Source organism: Meles meles, chromosome 2 (genome assembly GCF_922984935.1).
Source record: "Meles meles chromosome 2, mMelMel3.1 paternal haplotype, whole genome shotgun sequence".
NCBI classification, from domain to species: Eukaryota; Metazoa; Chordata; class Mammalia; order Carnivora; family Mustelidae; genus Meles; species Meles meles.
Window position 1 is genome coordinate 162,287,419 of NC_060067.1, and position 27,181 is coordinate 162,314,599.

Sequence of the window (27,181 nt, forward strand, 5' to 3'; positions counted from 1 at the left end):
AAGATCAAAATTCAAAGTACATCTACAGAATGCATACAGCTTTCGTACCATCACAAAGTTGAAAAATCCTAAGTCAAACCACCATTAAGTCGGCAACTGTCTGTACACTCAAGAAGCCTCAGGCTGAAAGCAGGACTGGTCAGGTAAGATTCTGTACTCCTAGGTCTCTGGATCAAAATATCACTTTGATTACACCATTATTTCCAGTAATAAAGCAACTGCTAACAGACTTTATAATATCCTTTTTCAACCTCTGACTCAGTGAACAGGAACATGTTACGTGATAGGCTCAACAAAGACCACTGGCTATTGATGCTCATACAAAACCTACATTGTAATGTTGCCATGAGAGTCAGGGTCCATAGGGTAATTTCCAGAGATGTGTTCTGGAACCAGTCTCCCTTCTTTTTAACTTGTTCCTGGATAATCTGATATCATGTTTGGATAAAATGGAATGGAACCATACCCTCCTGCAACAAAGAACAGAAAGATAAACAGTTGCTAATACATTTACTCTATAGGTGTGATCTTAACAAACAAGCCTTGGTGTATTAAGGTTATATAAAGTTAGAATGAAGAGCTCGAAACTGACCATTCTAAACCTAAAGTTACCATCTTTGTTAGATGTTCACTAACTCTTAACTAGCTCATAATTCATTCCACAAAGCAAATCACCTCATTAAGTTGCCTTATCAAAATATAATGCACACAGTTTCCATGGAGATTATACAAAGTAGAACTGCACAAAATTTGTACATCTATGCATGCCCTAAGATATTTTTATAATCAGAATGGGCATCTGCTTATTAATATCACCTAAAATCTTTACAAACTAGAATTATTATGGCCATGCTTTAAGAAACAGAAAGCCCTTCCTTGTTCATCTGTCCTGGCAAAGTCACACTCAATTCTATTTTGTTTTGACAGGTCTCCTCCCTGCTCACCTACAAACCCTGCTACAAAGAGCAGCCTGTTCACAGAAAGAAGTTAGGAGTTCATAAGGTATGTTATAAAAAGTTTCACAGATGTTACTCCAAAGACAAAAGGGAGCCCACTGAGAAGTTTTAAACAGGGAAGTATTAAATACAAGTTATCCAAACAGGTGTGCCTTTAGATTACTCCAGCCGAAGTGAAGAGAACTGGGAACTGGGAGAAGACTAGAGACAGGGGCGCCTGGGTGGCTCAGTGGGTTAAAGCCTCTGCCTTTGGCTCAGGTCATGATCCCAGGGTCCTGGGATCGAGCCCCCTGCTCCGCAGGGAGCCTGCTTCCTCCTCTCTCTCTGCCTACCTCTCTGCTTAGAAATCTAGTTGTGATTTCTCTCTGTCAAATAAATAAAACATTTGATTTCTCTCTGTCAAATAAATAAAACATTAAAAAAAAAAAAAGACTAGAGACAAATCCTGGTAAGGAATGAGAGTTATCTGAACCAGTATCTACAGTAACAATATTAGCATAAATAGCAAATATTTAAAATGCACTTATAGTATGTTAGGTATTTAACCCTCACAACAAACCTATTAAATTGGTTTATTAATATTAACTATTTCATTAACTAAACCACAGAGACAAAAACAGGGGACAGAAGTGAAGAAATTTTAAAATACATCTATGAAGTCATAATGCAAGGCCTGAACACTGATAAGGTGTGGAGAGCTAAAGATGAAAGCAAGAATAATAATGTCCAGCTTCCCATCATGGTGCCTGAATACACTTAATACCATTAGGAGATTGGTATTTGTCTAATATTAAGTATCATTTAACAGCATCTAAATGGCAGATACAACTTTGGTTTAAAGAAAAAAGTTTACCTCCATCGGCTAAATAATACAAAAGATTATGCCACGAACGACAAAGCACCAAAATAATTGACTAAAAGGAAAACATTCTATGACATTAAAAAGAAATTTAGTTCAGAAAAAATCTTCTTGTCCATTTTTCCCTTTTTTTTTAAATCCTTTTTCTCTCAACTCTGGCAGGTTTGCTCAAGGTCATACTCCTGACCTTCCTGACAACTGTATTTACACTGCGATTCACTGCCTCCACCATACTTTTTTAAAAATTATTTTTATTAACACGTATTATTTGCTCCAGGGTAACAGGTCTGTGAATCATCAGGCTTATACATTTCACAGCACTCACCATAGCACATACCCTCCCCAATGTCCATAACCCAACCATCCTATCCCTACCCTCCCACCCTGCAGCAACCCACTTTGTTCTGTGAGATTAAGAATCTCTTATGGTTTGTCTCCCTCCCAATCCCATCTTGTTTCATTTTTTCCTTCCCTACTCCCAAGCGCCCACCCTGCCTCTCAAATTTCTCCTATCAGAGAGAGCATATAATTGTCTTTCTCTGATCAACTTACTCAACTAATATCCTCTAGTTCCAACCACATCGTTACAAATGGAAAGATTTCATTTCTTCTCATAGCTGCATATATATATATCACACACACCACATCCTCTTTATCCATTCATCTGTTGATGCGCATCTAGGATCTTTCCATAGTTTGGCTATTGCAGACATTGCTGCTATAAACATTCGGGTGCACATGCCCTTTGGATCACTACATTTGTATCTTTAGGGTAAATACCCAGTACTGCCATTGCTGGGTTGGAGGGTAGCTCTATTTTCAACGTTTTGAGGAATCTCCATGCTGTTTTCCAGATGCCATTACCAGATGGCATTCCCACCAATAGTGTAGGAGGGTTCCCCCCTTTCTCCTCATCCTCATCAACATCTGTCATTTCCTCGCTTGTTAATTTTAGTCATTCTGACTGGTGTGAGGTGATATCTCACTGTGGTTTCGATTTGTATTTCCCTGATGCCGAGTGTTTGGAGCACTTTTTCATGTGCCTGTTGGCCATCTGGATGTCTCCTTTGCAAAACTGTCTGTTCCTGTCTTCTGCCCATTTCTTGATTGGATTATTTGTTCTCTGAGTGTTGAGTTTGATAAGTTCTTTATAGATTTTGAATACTAGCCCTTTATCTGATACGTCATTTGCAAATATCTTCTCCCATACTGTCAGCTGTCTTTTGGTTTTGTTGACTATTTCTGTTGCTGTGCAAAAAGTTTTTGATCTTGATGAAGTCCCATTTTTGTCCTTGCTTCCCTTGGCTTTAGCGATGTTTCTAGGGAAGAAGTTGCTGCTGCTGAGCTCAAAGAGTTTGCTGCCTGTGTTCTCCTCTAGGATTTTGATGGATACCTGTCTCACTTGAGGTCCTTTATCCGTTCTGAGTCTATTTGTGTGTGTAGTATAAGGAAATGGTCCAGTTTCATTCTTCTGCATGTGGCTGTCCAATTTTCCCAACACCATTAGTTGAAGAGACTGTCTTTTTTCCATTGGACATTCTTTCAGCTTTGTCGAACATTAGTTGACCACAGAGTTGAGAGTCTGTTTGTGGGCTCTCTATTCTGTTCCACTGATCTATGTGTCTGTTTTTGTGCAAATAACATACTCTCTTGATGATTACAGCTTTGTAACAGAGCTTGAAGTCTGGAACTGTGATGCCACCAACTTTGGCTTTCTTTTTTCAACATTCCCCTGGCTATTCGGGGTCTTTTCTGGTTTCATATAAATTTTAGGATTATTTGTTCCCTTTTTTGAAAAAAAAAAAAAAATGGATGGTGTTTTGATAGGGATTGCATTAAATGTATAGATTGCTTTAGGTAGCATAGACATTTTCACAATATTTGTTCTTCCAATCCATCAGCACAGAATGTTTTCCATTTCTTTGTGTCTTCCTCAATTTCTTTCATGAGTACTTTATAGTTTTCTGAGTACAGATTCTCTGCCTCTTTGGTTAGATTTATTCCTAGGTTTCTTATGGTTTGGGGAGCAATTGTAAATGGGATCAACTCTTTAATTTCTCTTTCATCTGTCTTGCTGTTGGGTGTATAGAAATGCAACTGATTTCTGTGCAATGATTTTATATCCTGACACTTTACTGAATTCCTGTATGAGTTCCGGTAGTTTTGGAGTGCAGTCTTTTGCATTTTCCACATAAAGTATCCTATCATCTGCACAGAGTGAGTTTGACTTGTTCTTTGCTGATCTGGATGCCTTTTATTTCTTTTTGCTGTCTTATTGCCAAGGCTAGGACTTCTAGTACTATTGCTGAATAGCAGTGGTGATAGTGGACATCCATGCCATGTTCCTGATCTTAGGTGAAAAGCTCTCAGTTCTTCTCCATTGAGAATGAAATCTCCTGCCAGTTTTTCATAGATGGCTTTGATGATACTGAGGTATGTACCCTCTATCCCTACACTTCGAAGAGTTTTGATCATGAAAGCATGTTGTACTTTGTCAAATGCTTCTTCAACATCTACTGAGAGTATCATATGATTCTTGTTCTTTTATTAACGTATTGTACAACACTGACTGATTTGCAGATGTTGAACCAACCGTGCAGCCCAGGAATAAATCCCACTTGGTGGTGGTGAATAATCCTTTTAATGCACTGTTGGATCCTATCGGGTTGTATTTTTGTGAGAATTTTCACATCCATCCTCATCAAGGATATTGGTCTCTAATTCTCCTTTTTGGTGGGGTCTTTGGTTTTGGGATGAAGGTAATGCTGGCCTCATAAAATGAGTTTGGAAGTTTTCCTTCCATTTCCATTTTTTGGAACAGTTTCAGGAGAATAGATATTAATTATTCTTTAAATGTTTGGTAGAATTCCCATGGGAAGGCATCTGGCCCTGGGCTCTTGTTTGTTGGGGAGATTTTTGATGACTGCTTCCATCTCCTTACTGGTTATGGGTCTGTTCAGGTTTTTGATTTCCTCCTGGTTCAGTTGTGGTAGTTTATATGTCTCTAGAAATGCATCCATTTCTTCCAGATTGTCAAATTTGCTGGCGCATAGTTGCTCATAATATGTTCTTAGAGTTGTTTGCATTTCTTTGATGTTGGTTGTGATCTCTCATCTTTTATTCATGATTTTATTTATTTGGGTCATTTCTCTGTTCTTTTTGATAAGCCTGGACAGGGGTTTATCAATCTTACTAAGTCTTTCAAATAACCAGCTCCTAGTTGTTGATTTGTCCTATGGTTTTTGTGGTTTCTGTTTCATTGATTTCTGCTCTGATCTTTATGATTTCTCTTCACCTGCTGGGTTTAGGCTTTCTTTGCTGTTCTGTTCTCCAGTTCCTTTAGGTGTACGGTTTAGGTTGTGTACCTGACACCTTTCTTATTTCTTGAGAAAGGCTTATATCGCTATATACTTTCCTCTCAGGACCGCCTTTGCCGTGTCCCAAAGATTTTGAACAGTTGTGTTTTCATTTTGTTTCCATACATTTTTTCAATTCTTCTTTAATTTCCTGGTTAACCCATTCATTCTTTAGTAGGATGCTCTTTAGCCTCCATATATTTGAATTCTTTCTAGCTTGGTTGAGTTGTAGCTTCAGAACACTGTGGTCTGAAAATATGCAGGAACGATCCCAATCATTTGCTACCAGTTGAGACCTGATTTGGGACCCAGGATGTGATCTATTCTGGAGAACGTTCCATGTGCACTAGAGAAGATGTGTATTCTGTTGCTTTGGGATGGAATGTTCTGAATATATCTGTGATGTCCACCTGGTCCAGTGTGTCATTTAATGCGTTTATTTCCTTGCTATATTTTGCTTGGATGATCTGTCTGTATCAGTGAGGGGGATGTTAAAGTCCCCTACTATTACTGTATTACTGTTTGACTGTCAATGTTGTTATTAACTGGTTTATGTAACTGGCTGATCCCATGTTAGGGGCACAGATTTTTAAAATTGTTAGATCTTCTTGTTGGACAGACCTTTTAAGTATGATAGGGTGTCCTTCCTCATCTCTTATTATAGTCTTTGGCTTAGTATCTTATTCATCTGATATAAGGATTGCCACCCCAGCTTTCTTTTGATGTTCATTAGCATGGTAAATTGTTTTCCACCCCCTCACTTTATACCTGGAGGTGTCTTTAAGTCTAAATGAGTTTCTTGTAGACAACATATCGATGGGTCTTGTGTTTTTTTTTTTTTATCCATTCTGATACTCTATGCCTCTTAATTGTGTCATTTAGCCCATTTACATTCAGGGTAACTACTGAAAGATATGAATTTAGTGCCACTGTATTGCCTCTAAGGTGACTATTACTATATACTATGTCTGTTACTTTCTGGTCTATTATTTTTAGGCTCTCTCTTCACTTAAGAGTACCCCTTTCCCTATTACCTGCAGGGTTGGTTTGGTGTTTGCAAATTCTTTTTTTTTTTAAAGATTTTATTTATTTTTTGACAGAGACAGAGATCACAAGTAGTCAGAGAAGCAGGCAGAGAGAGAAGGAAGCAGGCTCCCTGCTGAGCAGAGAGCCCAATGCAGCTCGATCCCAGGACCCGGGGATCATGACCTGAGCTGAAGGCAGAGGCTTTAACCCACTGAGCCACCCAGGCGCCCCTATTTGCAAATTCTTTTAATTTTTGTTTGTCCTGGAAGCTTTTTATCTCTCCTTCCATTTTCAATGACAGCCTGGCTGCTATAGTATTCTTGGCTGCATATTTTTCACGTTTAGTGCTCTGAATATATCATGCCAGTTCTTTCTGACCTCCCAGGTCTCTGTGGATAAGTCTGCTGCCAATCTAGTATTTCTACCATTTAATCTTACAGACTTGCCCCAAGCTGCTTTCAGGATTTTCTCTTTGTCCCTAAGACATGTAAGTTTTACTATTAGACGATGGAATATGGACCTATTTTTATTGATTTTTGATGGGATTCTCTGTGCCTCGTAGATTTTGATGCTTGTTCCCTTTGGAATATTAGGGAAATTCTCTACTATAATTCACTCCAATATACTTTCTGCCCCTCTTTCTTCTTCTGGGATTCCATTTATTCTAATATTGTTTCATCTTATAGTATCATTTATCTCTCAGATTCTCCACTGGTGGTCCAGTCTCTCTTTTGCTCAGCCTCTTTATTCTCTGTCATTTGGTCTTCTTTATCACTAAATTCTCTCTTCTGCCTCATTTATCCTAGCAGTAAGAGCCTCCATTTTTTATTGTACCTCATTAGTAATTTTTTTATTTCAACTTGGTTAGATTTTAGTTCTTTTATTTCTCCAGAAAGGGCTTTTATTTCTCCATAAAGGGATTTTTTAATATCTTCCATGCCTTTTTCGAGCCCTGCTAGCACCCTGATAATCGTCATGCCTTTTCCAAGCCCAGCGAGCGCCTTGATAATTGTCATTCTCAAGTCTAGTTCTGACATCTTACTAATGTCCATAATGATCAGGTCCCTAGCCATCAGTACTGCCTCTTGTACTTTTTTTTGTGGTGAGTTTTTCCACCTTGTTATTTTATCCAGATAAGAATGTAAGAATGAGAGAATAAAATACTAAAAGGGTGGCAAAGACCCCAGAAAAATGTACACTAACCAAATCAGAAGAGATCCAAAACCTGGGGGGGGGGGGGGGTGTAAAAACAAAAAAATCAAAAATTACATATATGTATGAGACTGGTGAATAGAACAGAGCCACCCACTTGATTTGGGGTGTATTATGGTCTCTTAGCAGAAACCACCTCCTAATTTTTAAAGAAAGAAAAGCATATATACACAAAAATAAGGGTAAACACAATGAAGGGATGGAATATACTGTAAAGATAAAAATTTTTTAAAAGATTCTAAAAAAAGAAATGGTAAGATAATTTCGTTAGAAAAAGAGAAAAAACTAATGTGATCAGGCTGGAGACTAGAAAAAAGCCATGTGCTAGATTTAGGGTATATTTTGAGCTATTAGAAGAAATTGTATCCCAAAATTTTAAAGAAGAAAAATCTATATGTATACAAAAAATAAGTTTAAATATAATGAAAGGATAAAATACGACTATAACAATGAAAATTAATGATTTTTAAAAAGGTACTGTTAAGATAAAATAGTTAAAAAACATTAAAGAGGTAAGAAGAAAAGTTAGAATAAGAAAAAAAATAAAATAAAATAAATTTAACTCTGTAAGACTAAAGGTTCTCTTTCATCAGTGAACTTGGTCTTGGCTGGATGTTCTTGCTGATCTCCTGGGGGAGGGGACTGTTGCAATGATTCTCAAATGTCTTTGCCCCAGGCAGAATTGCACTGCCTTTGCCAGAATCAGGCTAAGTAGTATGTGTGCATTCAATCTCCAGAGCTTTTGTTCCCTGAATGTTTTCCCTACAGCTTCCAATGAAGGGAATGAAAATGGCGGCCTCCCAATCTCCAGCCCCATGGGATCAGAAAGCTTGAAGCCCCACCCCTCAATGCACCCTCAGAGAAAAGCAGTCAATCCCTCCCGTCTCCCTGGTCTCCAGCCACACTCCATGCTCACCTGGCCTATGAACGAGCGTTTCTATCTCTGGTGCACAGCCCCATTTGCAGTCTCCAAACCCAAGAGATTCCTGCTGCGCACTCCTGTGCTGCTCCTCTTGGAGGAGGAAGGGGGGGGTCTCCCTGATCTGCCACTTATGCGTTCCCTGCTAAAAGAGTAGTGGCCCAAATGTGCCTTGGATCACGGTTTAAGGTAACCACAAGCAGCGAGCTCAGTCTCGGCTCCGTCTCTGTAGCTGGCTTCCCCACTCAGATACCTGGCAACCCTGTCACACTCCAACAGTGTGACCTCATGGGTCCTGACACCACACTGTCCCCGAGAGGGTTCCACCCCCGCTTAGCCTCTGGAGCTATGTCCCTCAGTGGAGCGAACTTCTAAACGTTCTGATTTTCTACTCCTCTGCTCCACCGCTTGCAAGGAGCCGGCCCCTCCCCCCACAGTCTATCTTCCAGTCATTTTAGATTTACTTCTCCGCCCATCCTACCTTCCAGAAAGTGGTCTATTTTCTGTTCCTAGAATTGCTGCTCTTCTTTCTCTTCTATCTCCTGTTGAGTTTGTAGTTGTTCAGAATCATTTGATAACTGAAATCCTGGGACCTAATGATATTTCAGTCTGCTACTCTTCTGCCACCTTGCTTCCTCCACCATACTTTTTAAATAATTGTAATCATGCTTATCCAATGACTTGAAATTTTCACAATTCCACTTTCAAAGATGCAATTTCTTTCATTAATTCATTAAGAGAGAATTAAACATTAAAGATCTTCTCCACTTACTAGAACTAAACATTTATCCTCTAATTCTGGAAACTGTTGGTTTTTTGTTTTTTGTTTTTTGTTTTTTAAATCTCATGCACTTCTGTGGTTTTGCTTATTTTTGGGAAAGGCCTCCCCTCAACAATAGTTTAGTAAGCACCTATTTATATGCTAGTACGATACTCTGGGTCATGTTAGGATTTCTAGCTGCTAGGGAGGGACACATGAGTTTGTTTAAAAAATCCCTGCCTTCACGGAACATACATTCTAGTGTTGGGGGCTATTATAAACAAATATAAAATGTTTCAAATACTGTTAGCTACTATAAAAACAGACCAACAAGAGAATGTAAGTAATGACAGTGGGGCATTATTTCAGGTAGAATGGTCAGCGAAAAGCCTCTCTGAGGATGTGACTAAAGCAGAGACCAAAATGAACAGAGAATTGGTCATCCAAACTTGTAAAGGAAAATATTTCAGGCAGCCTAAGTAGAATAAGTTTGCTAAATTTCACAACACTAATACAGAATAAGGTGGTAGAGGAGATGGCTCAGTTAACAGAGGCCTGACCAGATACAGCTTTGTATGCCATGGTAGAAGGACCATGCATTTAAGAGTGGTAAGAAGCCACACGCAAGGTTTCTACCTTGTTCTGAGGTAATTATCTGTTGTGTGAATACAATGCAAAACTGGAAAAAAAGGAGACTGGTTCCTGAATTACTGCTGTAACACAGGTAAAGATAATGATGGTCTGACCTCAGGGGCAGCCACAGAGAGACGGATAAACTCAGAATATGTTCCCAAGATAGCACGGCCAGATTTATGCTGGTGGACTGAGGATTCGTCCAAGGTTTTAGAACCAAGTCCAATGGAGGAAAGGCAGTTCCATTCACTGAGGAAAGACACACCAGGAATGGGCAAGTCTGGGGTAAGAAAGGAGCAAACAGGCCCCTGGACACAGGTATCAGTTGGGCGTCTGACTCTTGGTTTCAGCTCAGGTCATGATCTCAGGGTCTTGAGACCTCAGGGTCAGGCTTTAGCTCAGTAAGGAGTCTGCTGGAGTTTCTCTCTCCTCCTCCTTCTGCCCCTCCCCAAACTTGCTCCTGTGCTCTCTAAATAAATAAATCTTATTTTAAAGAGAGAGAGAGAAGCCAAGAATTTCATTTTCACCTCTTTAGGTATTGATTTCAATCACACATACAAGCAGAAGAAATGTCATATAGGCAGCTAGACAGATTTAACAGCAGTTTAGGGAAGAAAGAGGAGATATAAATTAAAGTATCAGCTAACAGAAGACATTTAAACACTAAATGTGATTTCCTAGTGAGTAATTACAGAAAACAAGTAAGGCCTGAGGACTGAGCCTTGAGGCCCTCCCACATTTAGCACTAAGGAGGAGGAGCCAGTTAGTGAAGGAGACTGCACAAGGAACTACTGGTAAGGTAGGAAGAGCTTTTCTGGAAGCCAGGCAGTGTTTCTAAAAGGAGACAGTGATGAACTGTGCCCAAGAAGTGCACAGAGATCGAGCAAAGTAAAGACTGAGAAGTCAGCTTGAATTTGGCAGCACGAAGATATTCTATGTGATTTCAACAAAAGTGGTTTCAGTGGATTAAGTGTCCTTAAAATACAACCTGTTTTCTGTGGTTTTATTTTAACAACCGTCAGAGGGAGAAGCAGCTCTGGAGTTGAGATGTTGTAGGTTGAAATCACTGCTTTCACAGCCTGAAATCTGGTTTATGAAGGATATTCTCTTTAGATTTGCCATCAATGAAGATTCTCCCTTTAATAGATCTTAGGTTATTCTGAGAAACAGAGGGTTAAACAAATAGGACTCTGAAGCTGATTCATCATCCTTCTGAGCTGCTGACTCCCCAGGTGCCTGGATATACGGAGTAGGATTTTTTCAAGAGGAGTACTCGAGAGACATATTTCCAATCATCACAAGCCTGAAAACTGCCATACTGTTATCCTGATTATTTGAAGGGTAGTTTCACCAATTTAAAATTCTTAGGTTATAACAGCTTCTTCCTCAGGATTTTCTAAATGCCATGCCACTATCTTTAACATGGTGCTATCCAACAAAACTTTCTGTTATAATGGAAATGCTCTATTCTGCACTTTCCAACATGGCAGCCATACGCCTTCCTTTGCAGGTAACCTGTTTCTTGTCTGCGTACTTATACTATTCATTTCTGTATTTTAAAATTTTTAAATCCACTAGGCTATTCCTAGGTATGGATCTCATTTATTCTGCTTGGCATGCACTTTAGTTATCTGCAGAAAAATAACATTAACAGATCCTACCACATGTGGGGGTGGTAGAGAATTTCAAATGAGTTTCAAGGTGAAAAATACTTGACACATAGTAACTATTCAATAAATGTTAGCTATATATTCTCTGAGCCCATTTGATCCTTTCTCTCTAGGTCAAGATAATTTTTACTGTTTTTCTGACTTTATCTTTTGTATGTTTGCTCTGATCGCTCACTCTGAACTTTTATTATACACTGGATCTATTCTTTGTTTTTTTCTTACACTTGTGCCTATAGTGTCCATTTCAGTTTTTCCTCTTAATTGTGGGACTATTTCTAAAGCCTTCTGCTACCTCTCCAAAAACAAATCCTTAAGAATCACAAATCTCTATGAACACTGGGGAAGGTATGTGCTATGGTGAGTGCTGTGAAGTGTGTCAACCTGGCGATTCACAGACATGTACCCCTGGGGCTAATAATACATTATATGTAATAAAAAATTAAAAATTAAAAAAAAAGAATCACAAGTCTCACTTAAGAATTCACTCTTTTCCTGCGCTGATTCTTTTTCTTCAAATGTTCATGCGTCTCCTTGAGAATAATAATTGGTTCTTCTTTAAATTGCAACATTTTCTCTCATTTCTTGCAATAAGTCTGTATCACAGGATATCACTTGCTCATAATGATGGTCATCTTCTTGTAGACTACTGAGACTGTATGTGTCTAGGTTTTTGTATATTCAAATTAAAGGAGAAAGATCTATGTTTATATAACATTTGGGAACTGTGTCAGGTTCAATCAGAAAGCATTCAGAGCCAAGTTCAAAGCTTGGAGGAAGGGTGTGGGGGTGGGGTGGGTGGGTGGGGGTGGGGTGGGTGGGTGGGGGTGTGTGTGTGTGTGTGTGTTCACATTGTTATTTCCTGTCTTGGCTCTCAAATTGCTGCCTAATAAATTACCCCAAATTTAAGAAGCTTAAAAAAAAAAATCAAACATGTATTTTCTCAGTTTTTGTGGATCAGGAACCTAAGTGTGGCTTAGCTGGGGGCATTCAGCTCAGGGTCTCTCATAAGACTATGGTCTATGTGTCCACCAGGGCCTCTGTCATCTCAAAACTTAATGGTGGAAGGATCTGCTGGCAGTCCAAGCTCATTCACATGACTACTGGCAGGCATCAGGTCTTCACTGGCTGTTGGCCAGAACACTAGGTCCTTGCCTCGTGAACTCCACCGAGAAGTTTACAAAATGGGAGATTGTTTCTCTCAGAGAAAATCAGAAAGGATGGATCAACATGAAAGCCAAAGCCTTTTTGTAACCCAACCTGAAAAGTTTTACTGTTAAGTTAACCCACTCACTTCTGTCATACTTGGAAGAATCAAGTCACTAGCTCCAGCCACACTCAAGGGGAGGGGAATCAGATACAAGGCATGAATACCAGGAGGCAGAGATTATTGGGGGCTATCTTACAAGCTGCCTGTCACACTTCCTTGGTCACCAGAGACTCAGCAATATGTAGTCAAGTAGCAACAGTCCAGACCACAGGCAGATTTCAGAGCAAGCGAACTTTGAGCTTTGTGCTTCATGGTTAGTCTCTCCCCTGCAACCATGATCACTGATCATACTGCCCTTGGTAAGAACCATTCTGAGTCATTTAGTTTCAATCCTTGCTTCAAAGTACAAAATATCAAATCAACCATGGACAATCCTTAAATTCTATCTCAAAATAGGTCTTTACCCACAACCACAGAGGGCCTCTCAACCATCAAGTTAACCAGAAAGAACTTCCCTCGCTGCATTTCTCATTTGTACCTCTTCCTGCCAAAATTCTCTTTAGTTTAGTTATGGCACCTTTCCACGGTTTCCATGGAGACCAAACTCTCCCATTATCTTATTGGTCATTTCAGTGTGTGCTTGTCTGTTTGTTTTAATATATGGGCTTAGACCATCATCTTCCACCGGAAGTCAACACAGAGATTTGTTTAAGTAAAGAACTTTACACATTCTTTAAAACGCTGTTTTGATAAATATGGCAGGAAATGCCTGTTGGTTTTCCGACCCATGAATTCCATTGTATTGTTGGATAAAACAAAGATGTTTTAATCTGCATCATCAATTCGCAGGATACATTCTACTATGTTAATTTAAGTAACTAAATCTTGATGATTTCCAAAAAAACGCAATGTCACCAAACTTCGCATAGAAAGACTTTAACAAAACACTTATAATCTTAAAAGGAATCAGACACGCAGCTGCTCAGAAGCACGAACTAGTCACACATGGTTGTAAAGAAGCCCCTACAACTATGTGCGCAACAGTAGGTACCTAGCACTGTCAAAAGAACCTAACGCTTAATCAAAGACAAATCAAGTCAGAATACCAAGAGAATTGTAATTCACAAACCAATATCCAGTTTTGGTTTACAATGAAAAAAATTTTTCCTACACTGTATTACTCCTCTACCCCACCCTTATTCCCCTTAACATAATTTATTTGCCCTACTTTCTTCAAATACTAATAAACAGGGAAGGAGGAGAAATCAACAAAAACTGTATCGGATGTCAACAAATTTTCTCACGTGATAATATCTGGTACAGAGTGTATATTCTTCTGGTATAATCAGAATTATGGTTTCTTGTCCTCTGCTAATGAATATACAGGAAGCGGAATTAAGAAGGGACTTAACACAAATAACATTAAGCACCAATAACATACTGCTACACTGGACCTATCCTATATAGCAGCTAACCTGCACAGACAGGTAAGGCAGAGCACCTGAGGGATGAACCCTGTATCTGAGCTCTCATCAGATTTCTAGGTGGTATGTTCTTAGTCAAAGAAAAGGGATTTTCAAACGTGTTAGCACTTAAGGAATAAAATTACTTGTTATCTCAATGAAGTTGCAGGACACAAAATCAACACACAAAAATCCATGGTGCTTCTAAACAATCCCAAAAGGAAATCATGTAAATAACTGATTTTACAACAGCATCAAAAAGAATAAAATAGTTAAGAATAAATTTAGTCAACAAGGTGAAAACTACAGAACACTGGGTGGCTCAGTTGGTTGGGCGACTGCCTTCGGCTCAGGTCATGATCCTGGAGTCCCAGGATCGAGTCCCACATAGGGCTCCCAGCTCCACAGGGAGTCTGCTTCTCCTTCTGACCTTCTCCTCGTTCATACTCTCTCTCACTGTCTCTCTCTCAAATAAATAAAAAATAAAAAAAATGTTTAAAAGAAATTTTAAAAGTGGAAAGACATCCTTTGTTCATGAACCAGAAGATTTAATACTGTTAACATGTCAACATTATCCAAAGTGATCCACAGATTTAATGCAATCCCTATCAATATCCTGATGGCATTTTTTTGCAGAAAACTGAAGGGACATGAATAGCCAAAACAATGGGGAGGGGGGTGTGTGGAACGGATAAAGTCAGAAATTTTGCACTTCCCTATTTCAAAGAGTACTACAAAGCTACAATAGTGTGATACTGACATAAACACAGACATACACACCAATGAAACAGTGACCAGAGAGAAATACTACTCTATTCTACCTATGGTCCCATGTGACCGCACGTACAGTCAAATGTTTTTTGACAATGTCTTTTCAATACATGGTGCTAGGGAAACTGGATAGCCAAATGCGAAAGAATGAAGTTGGATCCTTACCTTACACAACCTACAAAAATGGATCAAAGACCTAAAACTAAAACATAAAACTTTTATAAGAAAATAGGGAAAAGCGCTCATGCCATGAGATTTGGCAGATTTCAACATCAGGATGCTAAGAAAAACAGGCAACAAAAGAAAAGTAGATAAACCGAACACCATCAAAATTAGAACTCTTTTGTGCATCAAAGGACAAAAGTGAAAAGTTAACCCATGGAATGAGAGAAAATATATGCAAATTATATATCTGATAAGGAATTATATCCAGAACACATAAAGAACTCCAACAACTCAACAATTTAAAAAAAGCCAATTTAAAAATAGGCAAGGGACTTGGAGAAACATTTCTCTTAAGAGATACAAAAAACGTGTAACATGTTTTTTGTATGTGTAACAAGAAGATGTGTAACATAACCAGTCATCAAGGAAATATAAATCAAAACCACACTGGAACACCACTTCACATCCATTAGCATGACTATTATTGAAAATAAATCATGCTGATGAGGATGTGAAGAAATTAAAACCCATGTACACTACTGGAGAAAAGTAAAATAAAATGGAGCAGCCACTGTGGGAACGATATGGTGGTTTCTCAAAAAGTTAAACACAGAATTACCTTAAGATTCAGCAATTACACTTTTGGGTATATAAACAAATGAATTCAAAGCAGGGACTTGAACCTATACCAGAATATCAACGTTAAGAGCAGCATCATTTGTGATAGCCAAAGGTGAAAACAATCAATGGATGAACAGATCAATGGATAAACAAAGTGGTATTACAATACAATGGAGGAAGGAAATGGACACATTCTGTAACAAGAATAAGTTCTAATCACTATTATGGACTGAATGTTCTTTTTTTTTACCTCCCCCTTTCTGTATTTTCTTATCTTTTTTTCTCTTACAGTGAGAACCTCAGTTCCCCAATCTGTAGCTAACTTTTGACAGAATATAAAGTGAAAATAACCTGGGTCTCTGATGAAATAAGCCCAGAATTCATGCTGAAATCCTAAGCCTCACTGTGGTATGAGGATGTGGGGCCTCTGGGAAGTAATTAGGTCGTAAGGGTAGAGCCCTCATGATTGGGTTTAGTACCACTGTATAAAAGATCCCAAAAGCTCTCTCGCCTCTTCTGCCACGTGAGGACACAGTGAGAAGATAACTGTCTGGGAACCAAGAAGCCTGCCCTGATCAGATGCATAATCTGCCCGCACCGTGATTTGGGGCTTTCCACGACTGTGTAAAAATATTGTTATGGCAGCATGAACAGACCAAGACAAAGACATTATGCTATGTATGACAAAGACATTATGCTATGTAAAATAAGCCAGTCCCAAGAGGACAAATACCCTACATAACTGCACTTTCATGAGGTACCTAAAGCAGTCTAATTCCTAGGGACAGAAAGTAGACTGGCAGTTGCCTGGAGCTGGGAAAGGGAAGAATGGGAATTTACTGTTAAGTAGGTATGAAGTTTCAGTTTCTAAGATAAAAAGATCTGGAGATGGATGGCAATGATGGTTTCCACAATGTGCACATACTTCTTAAACTGTACACTGAAAGATGGTTAAAACAGTAAATCTTATGTATATTTTATTACGAAAAAAATTATGTTATCTCCCATAAGAATTCCCAAGGTAGGGCAACTAAATGCAAGGTTAGTTAATTCAGTGGTTTATTTCATCAAAGATCCAGGTTCTTTTCATCTTCATATTTGGCCAAAAAATAGCTATGGATTTGGGAACTGAGCTTCTCACTGTTAAGAGAAAAAAAAGATACAGATACAGAGTAATCTGGGGAAGGTAATAGAGAACTCTGGTAGTAAATCAAAATGAGCAGATCAGTATAAACCAGTATTTTACAAATTTCATCACAAATTATTTTAATTATATATGAAAGTAGGTAGAAGAGAAAATTCACGGCTACTCTTGTTTTATCCATAAAACCATCCTATATTATTTTGTGCATATTCCAGATGCCTAATTATTTTGCCCATAAAAATTTTTCAAAGGTATCTTTGGAAGATAATACCATTTTAAAAATAACCAAACACCATTATACATGGGAAAACAAAGTGGAACATAGTACTTCCTTAATATCAAATATCCAGTATACTGCATATATTCAAATTTCTAATTCTTATGTAAAAAAAAAAGTTTACCTGTCTGAATTACAATCCAACAAGGTTTTCAAACTATAATTGATTGATATATTTTTTAAGTTTTTTCTTTCTTCTATAGGATCCCCGTTTTTTCTTGCAACTTATCTTTTGAAGAAACAAAAGTACCGTAGTTCATCCTGTATGAACTCATAAATTAAACACGAAATGGCAAAATCCTTTAAATAGTTGTCTAATAAAAAAAAAAACCCTGACATTCCAGTAGTTAAGAACACACTCAGCACATAAAATGGTTTCTAAATATCATGCCCTCCTAAAAGAACCCAAGACTTCTTATGATTCCAAGTCTTAGGAAGAAGAATTGTAATCTGAAACATCTCGTCAGAAAATAGGGAGTGATCAAAAACTGGAACATGTAAAACCCGGCAAAGGAGGGACTTGAAGGTCTCTCTCACAGATCAAATTTAAGACAATCTGAACAACAAAAGGACAGTGGCATTAACAGATTGGGTGACATTAACTGACCAACACACTGAACAACAAAAGAACCTATCAGTCCACAATGATACCATAAAGGAGAGGAAGAGTTAGAAGATTAGGAAATCACCATTCTGCATCCAGAAATGGAATAACTTAACTTGCCTCAGGCAAGGACCATCAATGAATGTTTATTAATAACAAAGATGAAAAAAGTGTCTTTCTTGAGAGATGAGGCACACAAGTGATCAATAATGGGTCAAATTTACAAGATTTGATGCACCAGGAAGTACACATTATGTTTTGCTAAGAATGTTTAACATGGATTTTATTATGAGGAAACAGTGAAATCCAGAAAGTATGATATTTTAGTTAATAAGCTTTGACTCTTCAAAATTAATAGAATGCTTTGACTGGATCCTGGATTGGAAAAAAAATAAAAATTAAGTATAGGTTTTTTTTTTTTAAAGATTTTATTTATTTATTTGACAGAGAGAGATCACAAGTAGACAGAGAGGCAGGCAGAGAGAGAGAGAGAGGGAAGCAGGCTCCCCGCTGAGCAGAGAGCCCGATGCGGGACTGGATCCCAGGACCCTGAGATCATGACCTGAGCCGAAGGCAGCGGCCCAACCCACTGAGCCACCCAGGCTGGGGAAGTTTAAATATGAACTGTGCAACAAAGAACATTTCTGAATTAATGTTAAATTTCTTGGATATGATGTTATTGTGTTTGTGTAAGAGAATACTTCTTAAGACATTAATGCTAAGTTATTTAGGGGTAAAGCATATGCTGTTTCCAACATATTTTCAAAAGATTTGAAAACTTAAGTGCAGGTCTAAGTGTAAGAGGAGGTAAAGGTAAAGCAAATGTGCCAAAATGTTTATAACTGGTGAATATAATTAAAGCATAGTTACAGGGGCACCTGGGTGGTTCAGGTGATAATCATCTGACTCTTAATTTTGGCTCAGCATCATGATCTCAGGGTGAGACTGGCTCAATGCTCAGCAGGGAGTTTTTTCTGCTTGAGATTCTCTCTCTCCTTTTCCCTCCCCACCAGTACACACACACTCTCTCTCTAAATTAAATAAATACATCTTTAATTTTTTAGTAAGATTTTAAAAATTTATTTATTTGAGAGAAAGAGAGAGCATGTGCATGCGCCATCATGGCAGAGGAGGGAGAAGGTAACTCCCTGCTGAGCAGGGAGCCTGATGAAGGATTCCATCCCAGGACGCTGGATGGTGACCTCAGCCAAAGGCAGATGCAGAATCTAACTGAGCCACCCAGGCGCCCCAATACATACATCTTTAAAAAAGGAAAACATAAAGAAAAAAAGAGAAAAAAATGCAGCCCTCTTCCTTGGGTTTCTTTTTAAAGCTTTTGCAAAGCCTTTCATGGAACCACCTCCCTGGCTTCTACCCCCAAGAAAGAGCTCTTTATTATTTCATTGTATAGATCTAATATTATCTGTCTGACCTATTTTCATATTTAGCTTAGTCCTAAAATCATGAATACACCTACAACGAGGGGAAAAAAAAAATGTCAGACTGGACTTTTCCTACCTAACCAGCAGGAAAACCAAGATCTAAACTGGAGTGTTTCTTCCAAACCATTACTGAGACAAAAAAATCTCCCCTACTCTATCTAATAACACTAGGCTATATAAGGGCACTCGTAACTGGGGAAGGATTCTTGCCTCTTAAAACGGACATGTAAGTCTTTTCCATCTTCCATCAAACAAGACACAATCAAACCAAAATTGAAGACTAACTGTTACTCTTTTGTTACTGCTCTAGAACCTACCCCATTCTGGATTAACCAACATTTTATCTGACAATGAAAGTTGCAGAAATATTTTTAATTTTTAATTTCCTGAAGAAAATATTTAATGTTAGATATAAATGAGGTGGGAAGGAAAGAACAATGCACTAAGGAGTCAAAGGCTTGAGTAAATTTCTGAAAATTACTAGCTATAGCAGAGACTGTCTTGCAAGTGGCCATGTCTCCCTTTCCTCCATTTAGTAAAAAAAAGGTACCCTGGTACCCTTTCCTCCCCAGCAAAACCTCAGAGTTTTCAAGGAAATCAGAGTTTACATTCCTTGGGCTCTCCTAAAGCCACATGACCAAATTCTGAACAATGGACTTAAGTGTAAAATTTCCATGTCACACCCTTACAAAGAAGCTACTTGCCCTCCTTGCTTTGTCTTCCTCCTGTGGGCTGAACACAGATGTGAGTCAGATCTGACCATGCAGACAAGAGCATACTAAACACCAAGACAGAAGAAAAGAAACCTGGGGAGCTGGAAAATCTCTACAAAAGCAGCTTATCCACTTTGGACTCCTCTCTACACTGGAGAATTATGTGAGTGAGAAATTAGCTGATTTTCAGAACCACTGTATGGATCTTTTTCAGCAGGCTGGCCCATAAGAGCTTGTATGACTGGGTACTTCTCTGGACCTCACTTTCCTGGTTTACCCAAAACTGGGAAGACTGGTATCAGTGCTGTAACTTCTTCTTAGCTTACTGTATTTTTTTATTTAAAAAAAAAAAAAAAAGGATGTGGGATGCCTGGGTGGCTCAGTGGGTCAAAGCCTCTGCCTTCAGCTCAGGTCATGATCCCAGGGTCCTGGGATTGAGCCCCGCACTGGGCTCTCTGCTCAGCATAGAGCCTGCTTCTCCCCCACCCCTCTCCCTGCCTGCCTGTCTGCGTACTTGTGATCTGTCTGTCAAATAAATAAAAACGAAAATATTTTTTAAAAAAAGGATGTACATTTAGTAAAATTAAAAACTGAAGTTTCAAATATTTTCAAATAGGATGACATATGAAAACACTTTGTACAGTTTACCTAACCTTTCAACAAATAATTACAAAATGTCCACCAAGGGCCAGATACTGTTATGTACCTCAAACTGTTCAAAATGCTAACAATAAAGTCGTAAGACAAAAGAAACAGAGTTCATTCCTTCATAGGTCAAACTTAAAATGTGAGAGGAAGCCTATAATAAGCTGGCAAACAATAAATAAACAAGATTATTCCAAGTAACAGTAAGGTTATCTGAAAAAGAGAAAAGAAAATAAAGCAAGTAACACCGAGTTATCTAGGTTTTGGAGGGAAATAGTTAATTTACACAGGGCCACACAAAAAACCTGGGTGAAGTCTATTACAGGTTAAAGGGCAAGTCTGAGGCCTTAAGCAAGAACAAGATGGTGTTTGTTTAGGAACCACCAAGAAAATTCCAGTGGCTTGGAGCTACTAGTGAGCAAAGGAGAGAAAGAAAAGCTCTAAAGCAGGCAGAGGCAGTGTGGTATTAAGTGCACAAAAGTTATATTATTAATATCAGGGGATGAGTGCTCCTCATGAAAAGCAGGGGAAAAACGATACTCCCTTAATTCTGTGTGTTGGTTTCAGGAACAACTAATAGTCCCAATAGAAAATTATGATCTTAGCTGCCCTTCAATCAGTAAGTAACTATAATCTTACATTCTACTTATAAATGTCTTTACTGGGCGCGTGGGTAGTTCAGTGGGTTAAGCCTCTGCCTTCGGCTCAGATCATGATATCAGGGTCCTGGGATCAAGCCCCAAGTTGGGCTCTCTGCTCAGCAGGGAGCCTGCTTCCCCCTCTTTCTCTGTCTGTCTCTCTGCCTACTTGTGATCTCTCTCTCTGTAAAACAAATAAATAAAATCCTTAAATGTCTTTACTTCGGGATAAGTGTTTTCATTAATTAAAAGCAATTTTAGGAGTAGAAATAAAACTTAAACTCACTTGAATCTAACAAAGCTAACACCTTCTCTGGTATTTTAGATATGCGAACAAATTTCACATATGTACTCAGTCAACAAATACTTCATGAGGACCTACTGTGTATGCCAGATATGGCTGCAAGCACTTTATTAACATACAGACCCACTCCTTGTAGAGTTTAATAAATCAGAATACATTTCAAAGTTTAAATATGGTAATAATAAGTTTTTTAAAACCTCACTGCTTTTGGCTGATTCCTTAAAGGTGCCTAAAATTTAGGTTTTGAAAATCCAAGTTAGTATCTTAACTTCTGTCATCAATTGCTGTACTTGAGGGAAAGAATTCACAACTTTCTAAAGCTTAGTATATTAAATACAATACTACACAACCTTAGAATTTAGATCTAAGAAAGCAATCTTCTAAAAAGAAAAATAGAAATATGAATTCTGTGAATTCTCCTGTTTTTTTTGTAGATAAGGCGATTATCAAGTGTTTTGAAACATGAAGGAAACAGTACTAAACACGTTTTATTAATACACTTGTTAAACACAGAAATCCGAAACTCCGTTCTCTCTCCCCTCTGGATCCCATTAAAGTGACAATAAATGAATAAAAACAGTTAAAGACGGTAAGAACAATGGAGCATGCAGGGAATAAGCAGAAGGAAGAAAACTATGAATGTGCTAGAAAACAGAAACCACGTAACTTAAAAGAATAAAAGCATATGGAAGGGGTTGCCAAGCAGAGGCGAGCAGACTCGCGTGGCAGACCCTGAGAAGGGTCAGGAAAGGACAACAGAGAGGAATGGGGCTCAAAACATGGCTACTGGTTAAAACCTCTGTGTACGATGCACAGAAACCCCACTCTCATGGAAAAACGACTTTACTTTCTCAAGTAGTTAGACCAGAGAAATCAAGAGCTGGAGCTGAGGCTGATGGTAAAGTACCAAACTGAAAACAAGATTAAGTGGGAGGACACAAACTAAACAATGAGCTGCTCAAGGCAGGACTTGAACACACCACCCTGAGACCAAGACCTGTTAGTTCCTCATTCTTAAATGTTACTGACAACCAAGAATCGCTAGGTACTGCGGTCTGCGGACACAAATAATAAAGAACCTTGAAAGAAAGGGAATGCCAAAACCAAAACACTTTTCTAAAAAATTAGTCTTCTCAAAAAGAAAGGTTTACTGGAAAATGAACAGAGTTCTTAAAAACAAATGGAAATGTAAAAATCAGTGAAAGAGTTGGAAACAAAACTGAGGAATTCTCCTAGAATGTAGAACAAAATGGAGAAAAGAAAAAAAATTGGAGGATCTGTTCAAAAACCCAAAGTCTGTGTAACAGGATCTCCAAAAAGAACAGATAAAAGAGAGAAGGAAAAAAAACTGAAGGAAATGAATCCACAAGTTGAAAGAGCCCAATGAAAACCAACCCAGTATTGAAGCACAGCATCCAAATAGGAAAAAAGAGTAAACAGAGTGGCATTAGGCTTCTCAAATGCAACAATGGACACCAGCAGACAGAAGAAATGACTTTCAGTTACCAGCCAATCCTTGAAATGGGCAAGTAGAATAAAGACGTATTTTCCAAGCAAGCAAGACCTCAAAAACTACAACCCATGAAATCTTTCTCACAAAATACTGATGCTGTGCACCACTAAAAAGAGGAAGCAAACCAAAATAGGAAAAGATACAGTTCCAGGAATACAGAGCCAACACAGAAGAAGCAAAAAGAATTCTCAAGATGATGAAGTAAAAATAAGAATGAAGGAAAATTCAAGGACAAGAGCCATGCAATAAACTTAGAAAAAAGCCAGCCCAGACTGAAGGTCAGAGCCCAAGACAAAAGTAAAACTGGTAGAAATTTGACATACCTCAATATACTGACAGGAGATTTAGTAACCTGTCAGAAAAACCTAAAGATGATTTAGTCATAGTCACAGAGAACAAAGAAAATCACTTTAGACTGAAACAGGATGGAGAATTCCAGATGGTGGGGTGTGTATATGTGTGATCTGATTCTCTTGACCATGTAAAGAATTATATTGAAAGGTGCACAAGAAAACAGTGATGATGTATTAAAAAACAACTGAAAGGGGCGCCTGGGTGGCTCAGCGAGTTAAAGCCTCTGCCTTCGGCTCAGGTCATGATCCCAGGGTCCTGGGATCGAGCCCCACATCGGGCTCTCTGCTTGGCTGGGAGCCTGCTTCCTCCTCTCTCTCTCTCTCTCTCCTGCCTCTCTGCCTACTTGTAATCTCTGTCAAATAAATAAATCTTTAAAAAAAAAAAAATAACAACAACAACACCTGAAAAACAAGGTAATTATTAACCCTAGAAAAAATGTCAGAGCAGAAAGGATATAACCACAATACCTGGCAGCAATGAGTATATAGACATAATAATGTCCATTCTTCTACAGTTTCCTACGTGACTGTAACAAATTACCACAGATTTGTTGGTGGCTCAACAGTATGCAGGTTACTCAAAGTTCTGGAAGCCAGAAGTCCAAAAGCAGCTTCACTGGACTCAAGGTATCAGCTAGTCTAACTCCCACTAGAGGCTCCAAGGAAGAATCTGGTTACTTTCTTAGTTTTGGGATGCTACCTGCATTTCTCAGTTTCTAACTCTTCCCCTGCATCCTTCCAACCTCTTGCTTCTGGTACCACATCTACCTACTTCTCCTCCTCAGATCTTACCTCCCTCTTTTCCATGTAAGGATCCTTGTGATTACATTTAGGGCCTAGGATAATACAAAATAATCTCCCTATGTTAAAATCCTTAATTTAATCACATCTCTACTCCCTTTGCCATATAAGGTAAATTCACTTGTTCTGGGAGGACATCATTCAGCTTACCAAAAACCTGAATACTGGTTTAAACTGTAACAGTAAGGGTGTCTTGCCTTCAGCTCAGGTCCTGATCCCTGGGTCCTGGGATCGAGTCCTACGCTAGGCTCTCTGCTTCTCCCCCTACCTCTGCCTGCCACTCCACCTGCTTGTCTCCCTCTCTCCCCCACAAAATTAATTAATTAGTTAGTTAATTAAATTTAAAAGAACAACAACAGTATAGCAATACTGAAAAACAGGAGCAGTAAGAGGGGCTATCATTTACATCTGAGGACACCTAAAATTGACAAACAGCTAAATGAACATACTCTTTAGAAACAGGAAAATAAATACCTGAAGAAACTAGCTGGAAGTCTGAGAAAGGGGACTCCAGAGTAGTTAGAGGTGAGGAAGACAGAAAACTGTCACTCTTCCTCATAAGCATTTTAAAATTACTGACTTGTTGAACTACGCACACAACCTATAAAGTGAAAATCGACTTAAAATAAAACTAAGATTAGGCAGGGAGGGAGAGAAATCCTGATTGGAGATTGAAAAAGTATCTCCCAGGCTAACAAAACAAACAGAAAAATCAGAAAAATAAAAATAAAAAAGTTAATCATTTATACTTCTAAAAATCTGTGTTAAAGATTATAAAACAACCAATTCAGGAGTGAAGATTTTATTTCCTAAATTCATCTTTTCACAGCACTAGGAGGACAACCTATTTAAAAAAGCAAATTACTGGGGCGCTTGGGTGGCTCAGGGGGTTAAAGCCTCTGCCTTGGGCTCAGGTCATGAATCCAGGGTCCTGGGATCAATCCCCACATAGGGCTCTCTGCTCAGCAGGGAGCCTGCTAACCACCCTCCCCCCCCAACTGTCAAATAAATAATCTTTAAAAGTAAATAAAAAATAAAAAGGCAAATTACTAGCAAAAGCAAACCTTTAAGTACACTGAGATACTGACTGGTCTGCGCTAAATTTGAAATACAAACACAAATTTAACAATTAGGGGTGGCTAACAAGTAGTACACTATGGTGCAAGCTGCTCTTTTAACAGCTAGTACAAAGCTCCCCAGGAGGTATTTATTCATTTATTGAAGGAATGTTAAATGATGTGAGAACAGTACAATGAATCTATTAAGTCTGTCAGAAATGCTGAATAAGATACTACCCTACCTGTTCTCCCTTCCCCGAAAAACGGCAACAAACTGCCTTTCCCTGTAAGTGTAGACTGCAAAAAAAGTGAGCAGCAGTGGCGGCAACATGACCATCACTGGAGTGAGTTAGAAAAGCAAAACCATAGGCTCCGCCCCAGATCTATAAGCAGAATCATAATCTGCATTTTAACAAGATTTCAGGGAAACCCGTAAGCACATAAAGCTTGAGAAGTACTGATATCCAGCTAATACAGCTCTTTTGACAATAAAATAGTGCACTTCTGAATAAAGAATCAGAGAGAGAAATAAGGGTGTTCATTGGTATAATAATATGCACTTTCTCTTCAGACTCCTATAAAATTTTTTATGGGCTCAACATACATTCATCAGCCTACTCAAGGCCTGGTAAAAGATTCAGATCATCACAGAACACCACAGAAACAGAGAACACTGCCACAGAGGGGGAGGAGTAACAGGGCTTTTTTAAGAAACTCCGCAATTTAGAGTCAACACTTCTCATGGGATTTTCCTGAGATCACACCTTCAGGTGCTTCCAAACTCCACTCCTACCAGCTAGGGGAATATGTAACCACCACTATGAAGGATGCTTTGGCTCTAGTGCCCGCTGAAAGCCCCACCACTAAATGCAGAGTATCCAGTCACAGGAAAGAACAAAACCATGGAGGGACTTGAGAACAGGAAAAGGAAACAAAAAAATTAAGCAAGCTTGAACTTTTACTGTAAATTAATCAACCTAATAATCGAAGTGCCAGACCCCAGCCTAACTCAAATTCTGATGAAACTAATCTTCCTACTTTTGTCTTTGGATTCCCCAAATTCCCAACTCAACTAAGCTAAAGCTGTATTCATTAATCCAACATGTACTTATTGAAAGTGACTATAAATCTCAAAAACTGGTCAATCTTGGTTTGTGGACTTGAAAGACATTTATTCTGTTAATTGTTAATCTGTTAGTTATTGCATTAAATAACTAACTGCACCAACTAAATTTTCTGAGCACTAAGTATATGCCAAAACTAAGCACTCATGTATATCTAATCCTTTTAATAACAATGCAAGTACTATTAATTATCCCCATGTAGATAAGAAAACTAACAAACAGTAGTTGTCAAAAACTTTTTTCTTACACTCTGCCTTCCACTGCCTGTCAAAAACAGACCAAAAAAAAAAACAAAAAAAAACAAAAAAAACACAAAAACAAAAACTTCATTTAGAAAGACTTTCCTCTTCTACTCTAGACCCAAATTATTTCTTTGAGTTTTCATACAACTTTCCTCAGCTATGATGGTGGGAGGGGTTAGCTATTACAAATGAGTAAGAAAAGCACCGGTAAGGAGCAACAAAGGACATGAACAGAATCTACATACATACTTAAACATGCTCAAACAAGTAAGTGGAAAAGATTTTACTGAATGGCAATATTGTGCTAGACACTGTCAACACATCAGGAAATGGGTACTCCTATTCATTGTTGGAGGAAGTGAAAACCCACACTAACTTTCTAAGGCAAATTTTAGTAATACATTCTTTTTTTTTTTAATTTTTTTTAAAGATTTTATTTATTTATTTGACACAGAGAGAGAGGGATCACAAGTAGGCAGAAAGGCAGGCAGAGAGAGAGGGGGAAACAGGCTCCCCGCTGAGCAGAGAGCCCGAGTGGGGCTCGATCCCAGGACCCTGGGATCATGACCTGAGCTGAAGGCAGAGGCTTAACTCACTGAGCCACCCAGGTGCCCCTTAGTAATACACTCTTTAAGCCATAAAAAAGGTCACGTCTTTTGACCAGGAACTCCATGTCTAGAAATATGCCCTAAGTAGTAAGATTCT

General features: G+C 38.5%; 1 protein-coding gene across 2 annotated transcripts in view; it reads right to left on the reverse strand.

The window, feature by feature from the left end:
• PPP2R2A (protein phosphatase 2 regulatory subunit Balpha) overlaps positions 1 to 27,181 on the reverse strand; it is a 93,682-nt gene that overhangs the window by 48,432 nt on the left and 18,069 nt on the right. The window contains exon 3 of one of the 2 annotated variants that reach the window (XM_045991562.1): positions 332 to 470. The exons of the other annotated variant lie outside the window; for it this stretch is intronic. Coding sequence (XP_045847518.1) covers positions 332 to 347 — 16 coding nt within the window. The 5' untranslated portion in view covers positions 348 to 470. The remainder of the gene's footprint in view (positions 1 to 331; positions 471 to 27,181) is intronic. 2 annotated transcript variants of the gene reach the window in all.